The sequence below is a fragment of the Penaeus monodon genome, chromosome 9 (genome assembly GCF_015228065.2).
Source record: "Penaeus monodon isolate SGIC_2016 chromosome 9, NSTDA_Pmon_1, whole genome shotgun sequence".
Classification (NCBI taxonomy): Eukaryota; Metazoa; Arthropoda; class Malacostraca; order Decapoda; family Penaeidae; genus Penaeus; species Penaeus monodon.
In genome coordinates this window covers 838698-853033 of record NC_051394.1, presented here as the reverse complement: position 1 = coordinate 853033, position 14336 = coordinate 838698, and the positions used below count along the sequence as shown (strand labels likewise).

General features: G+C 37.4%; 1 protein-coding gene and 1 long non-coding RNA gene across 3 annotated transcripts in view; one reads left to right on the top strand and one right to left on the bottom strand.

Moving 5' to 3' along the window:
• LOC119576795 overlaps positions 1-5168 on the top strand; it is a 34207-nt gene extending 29039 nt beyond the window's left edge. Inside the window, exon 2 of the long non-coding RNA XR_005229079.1 lies at positions 5027-5168. This is a non-coding gene — a long non-coding RNA (uncharacterized LOC119576795). The remainder of the gene's footprint in view (positions 1-5026) is intronic.
• A 944-nt stretch (positions 5169-6112) lies between these two features.
• The window catches only part of LOC119576794 (ADP-ribosylation factor GTPase-activating protein 1-like), a gene marked incomplete at its 5' end in the record, with an annotated part of 13882 nt that continues 5658 nt past the window's right edge, over positions 6113-14336 (bottom strand). For both annotated transcript variants that reach the window (XM_037924437.1, XM_037924438.1), the window contains 1 exon segment: positions 6113-12848. In XM_037924437.1, coding sequence (XP_037780365.1) covers positions 12732-12848 — 117 coding nt within the window.

Sequence of the window (14336 nt, the reverse complement as noted above, 5' to 3'; positions counted from 1 at the left end):
CTATCTATCTATCTATCTATCCATCTTTCTCTCTCTCTTTCCTCTCTCTCTCTCATCTCCCCCTTTCTCTCTCCTCTCTGTCCTCTCCCCCCCCCTCTCTCCCCTCCTCTCTCTCTCTCTCCGCTCTCTCTCTCTCCTCCCCTCTCTCTCTCTTCTCTCTCCCCCTTCTCCCTCTCTCTCCTCTCTCTCAGAGACACATACACACGCGCGCGCACGCACACACACACACACACACACACACACACAACACACACACACACACACACACACACACACACACACACACACCACACACACACACACACACACACACACACACAGAGGGAGAGAGGGGGGTATATATATATATTATATATATATATATATTATTTTTATATATATATATATATTTTAAATATATATATATATATATATATATATATTATAATATATATAATATTATAAAATATATATATATATATATATATATATATATATATATATATATATATATATATATATATATATATATATATATATATATATATATATTTTATATGAGAGAGAGAGAGAGAGAGAGAGAGAGAGAGAGAGAGAGAGAGAGAGAGAGAGAGAGAGAGAGAGAGAGAGAGAGAGAGAGAGAGAATGTAGCTGCAAAAGTAAAGCTTGATTAAGAACCAGGTGGATTTTTGTCGTTTTCACCAGTCTGAAACGAACCTATCTCCGTGTGGTAAATAAGCGTTGGAAAGGAACTTGGAAGCCTCCGCGCGCTCGAGGCGGCAGACGGGAAGGGCGAAGTTCTGCGAGCGCGCATCGGGAGCTTAACTTGAGCGCGCTCTCGCAAAGGGTCTCGTGCTGTCACTCTCCTGTGGGTTTGCTCTAGAGGATGTGATTAGATAATCCTACGGGGTTAAGTGTAAAGCGCCAGCCAGGAAACGTCATGCTGATGCCAATTTTCTTCGAATCTGTCGTCCGAGGCGAATAATCGGGATTGGTGATAGGATATGAAAAAGAATATAGGCCTAGACACATTCATCTGCGAAATCTGCAATTTGTACTCACTATCGCAAGACGCACAAGGAGAATGCCAGCAATTTATTGATTGTTCCATACAACCTGTCCCTTAATGATAAACGCCATATACTTATTGGTGTTGGATTTTATCTCGTTTTTAGTGAACGTACCCGAACGCGCTCCGTAATTCGATGGGGAAATATAGTGTTCGGTATTCTCATAATCGTGGCACTTACGATATTCCGTTCAAGGACTTTCGTAAATTTTACATAGGCAGAACCGACGTAGCTTTGAAAAAAGAGTGAACACAAACGTGATGTTAGGTACGTCAGAGAATTTAATCCGTGTTTTATTCACGTGGTGAAGGCCATCAGCCTAACTGGGATAGCGACAAATTAATAAATCGGCGGAATTCCTACGAAAGAAAGAAGAAGAAAAAAATATATATTTATTTTTCCCTTATTTGAAAATTGTCTAATTTCAACTTATCCGTAAGTCTTGGTCAATGGGGCACGAATGAACTTACAACTTGGGACCTGATTCAGCTCTTGCTCTTATTGTCTCTCAGCACTATATAATGTTGTCAAGTATCGTCGCTGTGTGTCCTTTTCGGCTGTTTGTTCGACTGATGAGGTTCCTCTGTCTGCCTGTCACTCTGTTGGTCTGTCTGCAAAATAATTCCGGGCTCAGTGGATGTTATATATATATATATATATATATATATATATATATATATATATATATATATATATATATATACGCACGCACACACAAACACACACACACACACACGCACACGCACACGCACACGCACACGCACACGCACACGCACACGCACACACACACCACACACTCCACACACACACACACACACACACACACCACACACAACACATACACACACACACACACACACACACACACACCACACACACACACACCACACACACATATATATATATATTATATATATATATATATATATATATATATATATATATATATATATATATATATATATACACAAATATTTACATATATATACATATATTTATATATATACAAATATTTACATATATATATATATACATATATATATACATATACATATATTTATATATAAACATATATTTATTATATACACACATTTATGTAGTAGTACATGCTTTATGTTCACTCACTGTGGCGGTACTCACTGCTGCCACTTGTCATACAATGGGCGCTGTTGTAAAGTGCGCTGCGCAGCCTATTAGATTTGTATTTGATGTCCCCAAAGATACCCACGCCCACAAACGATATATTACTTATCCATGCGATCCTTGCCCGCAGTTGAATCATAACATGGACTTTAGTTAATATACATACTTGCCAGTTGTAGATATGTTGTTTGATTGCCCATGTTGATTTTGTAATATCTGGCTTTTTGTCTGCAAAGTCGTCTATTTTGTGACAAACCGAGCTGGTTTTCTACTCCCCATGTCTGTCTACAGATGATTTTTTTTCTCTTTATACAGAAATTAGAAAAAGAAACGTGACTGGAGAGAATTAAATTGAAATTGTGATTTAATGATAAAACGATTCCGCAGTCGGGCTTGTCCAGGCGGTGAGGAGAGGACATACTCTGTTTTGGCTAGAGGATGGGTCGGGGGCACTTGGCTGGCGTGAAAATGATCTGCTACTCAGCTTCGTATCGGTCAAGGTCCAGAAGTCGAAGCAGAGTATTTTCTGCTCTTCGGGAATCTACTTTGCCCTTGAGGTCATTCTTGCGAAGAAGGGTGACAGCTGTCGATTGGAAGTAATACGATGAGAATTTGATGTTCTGACACATGAAGGGTCAGTCGCTGCATTTCGCTGTACCCGGGACGTTACCACCGAAAAAAGTTCCAAGGGCGCTGCACGTTAGAGTGGTGCGACAGGAGGTGGCAGCGATAACCACTACCGTGATGATTTCAAAGTTACAGGCAGTGTGAATTAGAGCTACATGTTATGTTATTAGTTAAAATTCCGAAGTGTAATTTGCTGTGATGAATTCTGCGTGAGATTTTGGAGATGATGCAGGGCAGTGGTTCCCAACCCCAAGGTCGCGACCCAAATGAGTCTTGAAAACATAAATAAGAAAACACTTTTTCCCGTTTCAAATTTATTGAAATTCATGAAGTTAGTAATAAAAATCTATATAAAGAGAATAACGTAAGCTCATAAACATCTACTAGTATAAGTAACCTGAAAATGGTTGGATTTAATACTATATGTTCAAGCATATAATCCAAGCTAAGACTGATTAGGGTCGCAGTCGAAAAAGGTTGGGGAGCGCTGATGTAGTGTTTATATCAGTAGGCAGGGTTTTAAGTTATGGTGTGATCTAAACATCGATTACAAGATACAGACGTTTGGATTCCCTTATTCACCCAAATTCTTGTAAGAGATGTTTTTCCGGAATGTTTTCAACTGTCAAAGAATGTATGCGGGCTATTTCCACGGTCAGGTGCGTGACGTCTCGGTGTCAAAGTCAGCACATGCCTTTCCCAAAGTAACGTGCTGTAGAAAAGATGAGCATGCCTCTGATGTCTCATTCGACCTCCCGACGTCATGTTAGTGAATGCATTTCAGATTTAGTTATTCATGCGAGTTGATATGACAGCTAATGTTATGATTTCAAAAGAAGTTAAAGGCGACTGTAATATTTGTAATATTGGTCTTAATCCTCGTTGTGGTTGTGGAAACATGAGGTCTTTGAAGGTCCGAGGTCTATATATCTACCGCAAAGGAATGATTATTCAGGTAAATAACTTGTGCCCATTAAATAGGCCTATGTCGGTTGATTTCGATTCGCCAATAGAAGGATGGTTGGTCTGCTCCAGATCCCACGACATCCGTTCATTTCTTTGCCCATCCATTCGAGGTGCAAATCGTTCTTGTATGGCCTGCAGTTGTTCTATATCTTGTGCTCTTCAAGGTCTTTTTATTATCACCCTCCTCCTTGCCCTCATTATCATTGTCATTACTATGAAGATAACTTTACCATTACTAGTAGTTAATTATTATCACAACTGTTATTATTGTCAATGGCAAAGTAAAAGGATTTCTTGTGCGGAGAGGAGTTGAGGCGCAAATGCATATTATAGCATAATATTTGCAACAAAGTCCAAGAGTATGAGAACTAATATGATTTCTATGTAGCGGATATGGCACTCATAGAGTACTGTTGTGCAAACATGAAAAAAAATGTTCTATAAACGATTTATTTTATTTTGTAAGATTGAAATTGCACGTTATTTATTCCTTCTGTTTATCTTCTGTTTCCACTGGCCCGTCTGTCTCTCTCTATAAGAAAAAAAAATCAAGGCTAAAAATAGGGTCAAAAGAGGTGTTCGTCCTTCCGACATTAATAAAATTCCTCGCCAGGTGGCACCATCTTCACCATGCGGGCTGTTTACTGATGTAACATAAAATAATAACGGCCGTGAAAAAGGAGGGAAAGATAACTAGCTTGACTTCAGTTCATGTTCCCCCTTATTTAATGTATGTTGCCTACTTCTCAAACTTCCTTCAGCATCTCTTCTGCACATTGCTGAGCGACTCTCCTAGACGGCACTTTACCATCGCTTCGTCTCTATTCGGAAATTGCAGCATTATATTATCTCCCAAGATCCGGATCGCGGCCGAGGCCATTAGTCTTGCGCTCACCGGATGATGTACACTACTGACACTTGACAATGATGCGGTCGCATTTTTAGTCTTCCATGCTTGACACTTCAAAGTGTGAAAAAAGAGGAATTTATCTTGAACTTTGGTTTAGGGATGACTGTAAAGGCTGCAGTAAGTGTTGGCATGAAAACCTAAATACTGGTATGCGATGATGTCATACAGGCCGCAAGTGTTGGCGGAAAACAGCTGTTCCTGTCTGCCAGGTGTCGACCCCCGACCCACTTGCAGCTGACCTTGTTTTGTTCTTCCTTTCCTTCTTGCTCTCCTTCCGTCGCTTATCCTTTTGGTTATACATTTCCTAAACTATACATTTAATATTTTACAGGAAGGGATGGCGGTGAATAGGCAGGAGGTGAAAGCAGAAGGGAGAAGTAAAATGTATGGATAAGAGGACTGAACAATAAGAAAAGCAAGATGTCAAACGACCTGGTGCTGATACTGTACTAACTAAAATACCTCTTATATCATACTTGCCTTTCATATACCTGTCAAACTTCTAAGCTGAGTATACTTTATGATAGCAATCAAATCCGTCTAGTTGTTATATTAAACAAAAAAGAAAAGGATTTATCAAAACCTGAATAGCTAATGTACAATTCGTCCCGGCTACTACAGGGTTGAAGTAGTTGGATAATCACCCCCATGCCATCAGCGGACATAGGAATTGTACACGGGTTTTAACAGGTATAACAGATAGCATAGGCCGTACCCATATTAAATAAAATCCTAAGTAGTTTGTTTGTTTCACTTTATGATAATGCACTTTGTTTATAATGCATGACTATATCTACTGCTTGTTTTAGTGGTGTGAGCGACTTGTTTTAAACTGTTTTTAACACTTAGTTTTTCGAATTGGAAAGCTAGGCGAGCAACCGGGGGCAACCCCGTAAAAGGGAACGGCAGCTACTCCCCTCCCCCCCGCCTCTCTTGATACACCAGTCCCTTGCAGGTTAGATAAAGATAAAGAAAATGCAGTTGGTACTTGGTGGTGGTCCCCAAGCTTCCCTTTATAAAACGATTTTGTAGGCAAGTACAAATTTTAGCGGGTCACCTCAAACTGTTAGCAAGATGTCAGGTTTGCTAGTGATACCTCTATTAGTTGTCCTGCTTGACGTGCACTGCTTGATGTCTTTGTGAGTGTCAAGTGAGGAGTGTTTACGTAAGTGGACGTATGGTTTGTGCTGCATGCGAGGGCGGAGGCCGACCGAATAGCGGGCTTTGTATCTATTCACGGGAGACAAGGCCTATTTGATACCGGTTCAGTAGATATTTAGAAGGAAACTAGTAGAATAAATGCTGTTGTGCTTTGTCCTTGGCAGCCAAGAGAGGAGTGATATTTAACCTTGGAAATGAAGAACTTTTTTACAGTGGGCATTAAAACAGATAAATGATTGTGGATAAAATACAAAACTTTGTCATTATTCTTTATTAAATATTTCATAATTTAAAGTTAAAGCAAGAAATAAAAGCACGACTTCATAAGATATAATCATCCAGATAGTGTTTAGAATATGAAAATAAACTTTAATAATTACATATAGATAGGTCTAGTAAACAAGTTAAATACCATGTACGGCAGACCATTACCAGTACAAAATGCTTCAGAGCAGAATGAACGAAGTATCTTCTGACAGTATTTGATTAACTTATTTCTTTGTATAGAATTTTGGATTTCAAGAGTCAGCAAAATATGCAGTTCCTTTGAGTTCTACCCACAGATTTAACTTAAAGACATAATACCTTAGAATTTTAATGTTAGTAGAAGATGTCATATCTTCCTTGATACTTAGAGAATTAGTAAATTCATACATCTTGCACTTCAAGTTCACCTATAACCATGTATACATTTCACTCGAAAATTGTGTGTGAAGTGGTCCAAGCAAAGAACTTTTTTCTTTCTTATATATCCAAATTTAAGTACAATACCCTTTAGGCTTATTTCATCAAGACCTGGTTTTACACTTTTGGAAAATATGAAGATCTAAATATGAACTATGGCACATGACACAGCTGGAACATGGCACCAGAACACACATTATAAAGTATTTCATTTCTGCTCTGCTTTCATGAGTTCAGTTCATTCTAGTTTTTATAAAAATTACCAGATATGTATCAAAGTTAGAAAAGCTATAATTTATCATAGGCAGGCGCCGACTCCAAAACAAGTCAGCCTTTTCGAGTTGCACAAACCAGCAGAATACTCTGTATGTTATCATTTATATGCAGAGGAGGCAAATTTATCATAGGTCTGAAAAGTTATTAAAGGCATGCAATGTGTAACTTTTCATTCACTCTTAAACTACACACTGCATTCCAAGCTTTTTATTATGAGGCAAGTAAGAAAGCAAGATGTGTTCTGCAACCACCCTGTTCATCAGCTCCACTTGAAATAGCATTTAGCAGAGCATAGCATTTAGCAGAGCATAACATTTCATTTGCATAAAGCACAACCATGTGAGCAACTGCAGACAAATTTTCATATTTCACATGCTATTATACCCAAAAGAGTGTTTGTTAGTGTAAATTCTGCAGCAGATCGCACTTGCCTTGAGTATATACTATTGAATATACTTTTTATCAGTTCTAAGAGCATTCTAGCCAATTAAAAATCATTGACAATATTATAAAAACTTAATTTATCATACATTTTCCTGTTAATTTGCTTCAATAAACACTTACCTCTCGGTTACTTTAACATAAGAAACCTTTCAAAATACCATGAATCCTAAAAGAAAAAGAAAGAAAGAAAAAGAAAAAAGTAAGGTTATATATTAGTGACTGATGGAATCTTAAGATACAAGAAAACAACTGCTAAAAGCCTGAAAATAGTATTATTTGAGGTACAAAGCTGGGGGGGGGGGGGGTAAAAGAGTAGACCTTATCGTTGCCAACCAGCAAATATTTCACACACAAAATTGACACCGTGCACTTCTTGTAATGTATTATTAACTGTCTACACAAAATATAGGTGAATATATTATGATATACAATGATATATGATGATTCCTATCCTCCTAAAACACAGACACAGATCATAGACACAAAATATAGAAATACATTCTGAGGAATTTACTAAAGAATATCAAGCCCCTTATGCTGTTCACTCCTGAGCTATGTATTTTACAAAGCATGTCATTATGATCATAACTAAAAGTAAGGTTATCATAAAACAAATATACTTCATTAATAGGAAAAGTTCACATTCAGTACTATGAATTCATTAAGCTTTCCTTTTTACTACTATACTTTCCTATAGTGCTATATGACCTTTGATGTCTAGCACAATTTTTTTCTTCTTTCTTTTTACCATTTACCATTCATTAGGCTTAATATTCGGCAAGTAAGGAAAGTTGCATTTAAATAGCTGCAGATTTTCCTTAGATACATAAAGTAGCTCTTGAGAAGTTTAATATTCATGTTATATTGCAACAGTGTTTGTTACATCACTTCTTCTTTGAATACACTTTTTTTTTTAAAATCTAGTCTTGCACTAAATTTTCCAGTAGCAAAAAAGATGCTACATCATAAATCTGCTCTTGGTGTGTCAGCCAGACAGCATCATATAACAAACAGTAAAATACACAATTAGCAACTCAAAAGGTGTGAGTTCAAGTATGTAAATATTATCCCCATTCTATGACCATACTAGTTGTGATACTATAAATCAAAACAAAAGAATTTTTTTTTATAGAGATCTAAACAATGGGCGTAGGACGGCCTTATATGACAGATAACCCTCTATTTATTATCATACAATTTCACTATGCAGGATAAAAGGTTAAAAATCACACCTGCACTACTTTGTGCATATACATGGTTTTTAAATGTAATAGCTTGAACTTCAAAATGTACAATAGGATAAACCTTTTTTGCTGGAAGCTTTTTCACAGAAGTGCCGCAATAGCAATTGCAGTGCACAGTCATGTGCATTTTCTCTACGAACATGCAATCCTGTTTCCAATTTCTATGTCACCAGCACAGTAGGAACACATACACAGATACAAGTAAAGAAATACATGCATGATATTACTGTCAAGCTTACACTAAGACCAGAAAGGTGAAACAGGAAAATTTCAATGAACACAATTAGTACCCCAGTACAAAGTTGGAATCCTTTTCTTCCATTGCTCCATAAATTTCCAGCATCTGAATATTATCAATAAATGCCCAAAATGTAATAACATCATTACTATTAATAATAATAATAATTGATCTATAATATATTGGTATTAACCAGTAACTCAACTAGATAAAACAAACAATTTGGGGATTATAAATCTGTCACAGCTATTCTTGGTGACCATGTCGGTGATTATTCCCTATGTATGCTCAGCTGTTGTTATGGGTACAATCAGAACGATAATCAGACTTTGTGGTAATCTAGCAGTTTACAAAATGCTTCTGTGTACAGGTATACATTCCCATAACCAAACATGCAAACTTGAGGGACTCAAAGTACTAAAAAAAAAAAAAGTTCAGAAATATGCAAATCATGTGCCCACAGTAAAGCAAAACTGAGTTATAATATATGGAATTATATTGGAATATTAAATAATAGATAATGAACATCAAGGAAGACAGATAAAAGAAATATATGTATATTCCTTTGTTTTAGTAAATGCTGTGTCCATTGTGCCATGAAGACAGTGGCATATATTAATCTTCATTTTCCCTAAAAAAAAAAAAAAAAGGAATATTTAGTTGGTCTATTCTTTTAATAGATGACACTGTATACATCTGGACCCTTTTTATACCACTACTCATCATTAACAACTGAAGTTACTAATTTCATTCAGATATTCCAAATAATACCAAAGTACACATTCAGAAAAATTCTTGGTATCAATATTTTTTTTTTTTTTTTTTTTTTTTCATCTTGGTAGAGAAAAGAAAAAAAAAATTCTCAGTAATCCATAGAAGTGCCTTTGCAGATATGTGTTGGCCAAGCATAACTAATTTAAGAGAACACACATGCTGCTTTGTTTCACATCTCATAATATCTAGCATAAAGTAATGGTAGAGCAAAGAAACCCTAAAATGTAACCATATAAAGTAATCTAATCTTCACAATTAACCCAATGTTGATGAGATAGCACAAATAGATGACAGACCCACTATATCTTTTTGTTTCTTTATTGCCTTTGAACAGACAGCTCCACAAGTGTTTAGTCGCCAAGGAGTCGATGACTAATCCTCACCTTTTACCCTTTCCTTGATCCCCCTCCCCCCCAATTCCCTTGATAGTTGTTGCCGTGGGGGGCTTAGGAGGCAGAGACTGAGGCCTAATGTAGGGATCACCCCTGCTTTGAACCTCGTCCCTCCTCTCCATTGATTCTGCAGGGTGTTTTCTTCTCCCTCTGTCCTTTTCCTTCTCTTTATCCCCTTCTGTCCACTAATCCAAATGTTAATTCATATTTACCCTTTTTGCCACAATACTTGTACCAGACTTCAAAGATCACACAGCATTATTGTAATTTGTTTATTTTGACGACTGATCATCCTGGGAATCCATAAACATCTGCTTACTGAACCAAAATATCTTATCTTGGAGGCTTCGTCCCCAAGCCCCACCCTATGCTATATTTTGTATATGCTGCCAAATAAATAATAAACACATTTTCCTTGATTTTCAGAAATATTCTTTAAACTTATTTTGTTGCTTAGTATTAATAAGATATAATAATAACAATGTCAACATTAACAACAGAATTTGATATTGAAAGCCTTAGGGGGAAAAAAAATAAAAGGAGAAATTGGCAGTATTGGTGGCTGAGCACTTGGGAGGCCATCAATTAGCAAACAGAAATCACAAAAGAAAAGTACACTGGGTTAAAAGGTCTGTGGCTATAAACCTGATTTCTATTGGTTTTAATGCTCTGAAAACAAATAGTTCCACTGGAATACTTGTTTCTCTACAAGTACAATGTCAATATACTTGGGCAAAATCTTTTCAATATTCATTCCCTTCCTAAAATCCTTTGAAATATCAAAACTGTCAAGCAAAGAAAGTTATAGGCAATTATCTGATATAAAACAAGATAATAATATAACTACAGCCAAAAAGGGAAGAAAAAATATGACTACACAAATTAACATTTTCCTGAAAAGTCTACTTGAACTGAAATACAAAACATGGTCTCTCTTCAACATACCTGTCTTTTCTTCATAGTTATTTGTAAAACTTTGTTCCTGAGCATCATTTTGCACCTGCAATCTTTCTCATGTACACTGTGATTATTATCCCCTTCAAGGATCAACTTGAGCTTTGATTATCATTCTCAAAATTTTCTTTTGTGAGTTTGTTATAGGTCTAGATGTTTACATTACATATTTCATATTCAATCTCTTGTTGTCAAATATAAAAGTCCACAGTATTCAAATATTGTTATGGTTTATCTTCTATTCACTCATTAGTAGCATACTCACTGTCAAAAACTGGTATTTCCATGGGTAGTATCACTTTTTCAGTAACAGACCCAATAATTCTCAGGTCAACAAGGTAAATAAACCAGAAACTAAAACTTGAAAGGAAGATGTGATAGACAGAAGTTATGTGAATAAAAATGGTACACTGCAAACAAATCTTAGGCATAAAATCATAAGAAATCTTAATCATCCACCTGTTGCGTTAGTCCCTGCAGACAATTGCTCAGAGATCAGCCATTCATATACAAAATTAGATTGTATGCCATTTAGATGCAGACTATAGAAAGATAAGATGCATTTTAGCAAACACATTACACCCTTAAAAAAAGCCTGTTAAACCCAAAGAATCATATAAATTATATGCCAAGAGTTTCCTGAAATGAAGTCCTCTCACTGGTATGCCATAATTTCAAATAAGCTTTCAGTATATACTTATAATGTATGAAATAATGTATGAAAAGCAATGTATGGAAAGCAAAGTGTCTCGCTAATCAACCAAACTGCCGTCACCACCAACAATCCTTTTTTTTTTTTTTTTTTTTTTTTCTTTTTGCCTGTTTGTCTTGTGAACAATGAGTACTGTTACTGACTGGGCAGCTGAAGTGGATGAAGGAAATGAGGCTGGAATACATCAATCTTGCCACCAAACCGAGAATCTGTGACAGAAGTTCCATTCTCATTTTCTTCAACAGATGTGAAAGAAATTATTTCTTTGATAAAGAATAATGGAATATTAAAATTCTCAAGTCAAACAAAAGTGGTAATAATCAAAAGACCAATTTCCCTGGAAACCTATTATCAAAAATTATATATTTGCTACCACAAAATCAAATAAAAAAAGTGTGATCAGACAATTTAATACTGGGAAGAAACAGATTATATGAAAAAAATCACTACAGGAAGTATTACTTTTTTAACTGTCAAAAAACATAATACACAGACAAAATCTAAAAAAAATATATATAAACTAAGAGTAAAACATCCTTGTTCTATAACCATAAAATATACAATGGGTTTCCTCATCTTGTTATCAATACAGATAGTATAAATGTCTCCATTTTAAAAACGAAGTTATTTTAAAATCTACCTTTAATAATAAATGATTATCTTTTCTTATCTCAATAAACAGCACAATTTTCATCTTTAATCTTCCTCACATAGAAGCACAATACTATCTTTCCTCAAATATCACCTGTAGATCCTTCATACAAACTAAAATATCAATAAACATTCTTCAATTCATTGTTAAGTTGGTGCTTACCCCATGTTAATTGGATTTTAGTTTTGCCCCTCCATTTTTTTTTTTTTCTTCTTTCTTGATTGAACCATTGAAGCAAAATGCCTAAAAATATGAACAAATCAAGGACTGCAATAGATCTAAGACAACTTGACTTACATAAAGATAATCTAAGATCTCATGAGCTTTGCCTTCTCAGGAGCTCTTCTATAGTACAAATAATCAATGATAACTGCAGCTCAATGGTGACTGCAAAAAATTAAATTGCAAGATATGAAAACCACACACATTTATATATATATATATATATGTATATATGATTTCTTTTTGGAATCTTATGAACTAATTCTGAAGTCTCAAAGTGGTTTCACTGTCCATCGACCTTCTCCCAATCGTCATCCCAATTGTCCCACGTGTGTCCTTTGCTGTTGTTGCCGCTGTCGTTGCCAAGGTCCACTAACAGCTGCTGCTCCTGAGAACTCTCCTGGAATAATGTTTTTTATGTAAGGTAGTGTGACCAGCAAAAAACAGATTTGCTTTCCTCATGCAAAGCAGGGAGGTGGGGGGGTATATAACCACAATAGAAAAAAAACATACATACACATGAAGAATTGATATGTATCTGTCTCCCTATATTTCTCTCTCTCCCTCTCCCCCTTCTCTCTATCTCTCTCTCTCTCTCTCTCCCCCTTCTCTCTATCTCTCTCTCTCTCTCCCCTTCTCTCTATCTCTCTCTCTCTCTCCCCCTTCTCTCTCTCTCTCTCTCTCTCCCCCTTCTCTCTCTCTCTCCCCCCTTCTCTCTATCTCTCTCTCTCTCTCTCTCCCTTCTCTCTTCCGCTCTCTCTCTCTCCCCCCTTCTCTCTATCCTATCTCTCTCCCCCTCTCTTTCCATCTCTCTCTCTCTCTCTTCCCTCTATCTCTCTCCTCTCTCTCCCTCTCTCCCCCTTCTCCTCTATCTCTCTCTCTCTCTCTCTCTCTCTCCCCCTTCTCTCTCCCTCTCTCTCTCTCTCCCTCTCTGTCCTCTCTCCTCTCTCCCCGTTTCTCTTCTCGTCTATCTCTCTCTCTCTCTCTCTCTCTCTCTCCCCACCTTCTCTCTATCTCTCTCTCTCTCTCTCCCTTCTCTCTATCTCTCTCTATCTCTCTCTCTCTCTCTCACTACTCTCTTCTCTTCATCCTGTCTTCTCTCTCTTTCTCTCTCTCTCCCCCTTGCTCTCTATCCTCTCTCTCTCTCTCATCTCTCGTCTCTCTTCTTCTCTTATCTCTCATCTCTTCTCTCTCTTCTCATCTCTCTCACTCGTTCTCTCAATCTCTCTCCTCTCTCTCCCCTTCTCCCTGTCCTCTCTCTCTCTCTCTCTCCCCTTCTCCCTGTCTCTCTCTCTCTCTCTCACTCCTCCCTTCTCTCTCCTCTCCCTCTCTCTCTCTCCCTTCTCCTCTCTCTCTCTCTCAAGCTCTCTTCACCTTCTCTCTCTCTCTCTCTCTCCACACTCCGCTTCTCTCTCTCTCCTCTCCTCTCCCTTCTCCTCTCTCTCTCTCTCGTCCCTTCCTCTCTCTCTCTCTCTCTCGCTCTCTCTCCTCTTCTCTCCTCTCGTCTCCCTTATCTCATCTCTCATCTCCTCTCTCTCTCTCTCTCCTCTCTCTCCCTTCTCTCATCTCTCTCTCTCTCTCTCGTCTCTCTCGTCTCTTCTCTCTTCCGTCTCTCTCTCTCTCCCGCTCTCTCCTCTCTCTTCCGTCTCTCTCTCTCTCTCTCTCTCTCTCTCCTTACTCTCTCTCGCTCTCTCTCTCTCTCGTTCTCCTCTCTCTCTCTCTCTCTCTCTCTCCCTCCCTTCCTCTCTCTCTCTCTCCCCTTCTCTCTCCTCTCTCTCGGCTCTCTCTCCTCTCTCTCTCCTCTCTCTCTCCCTTCTCTCTCTCTCTCTCTCTCTCTCACCTTCTCTCTCTCCTCTCCTCTCTCCTCTCCCTTCTCTCTCTCTCTCTC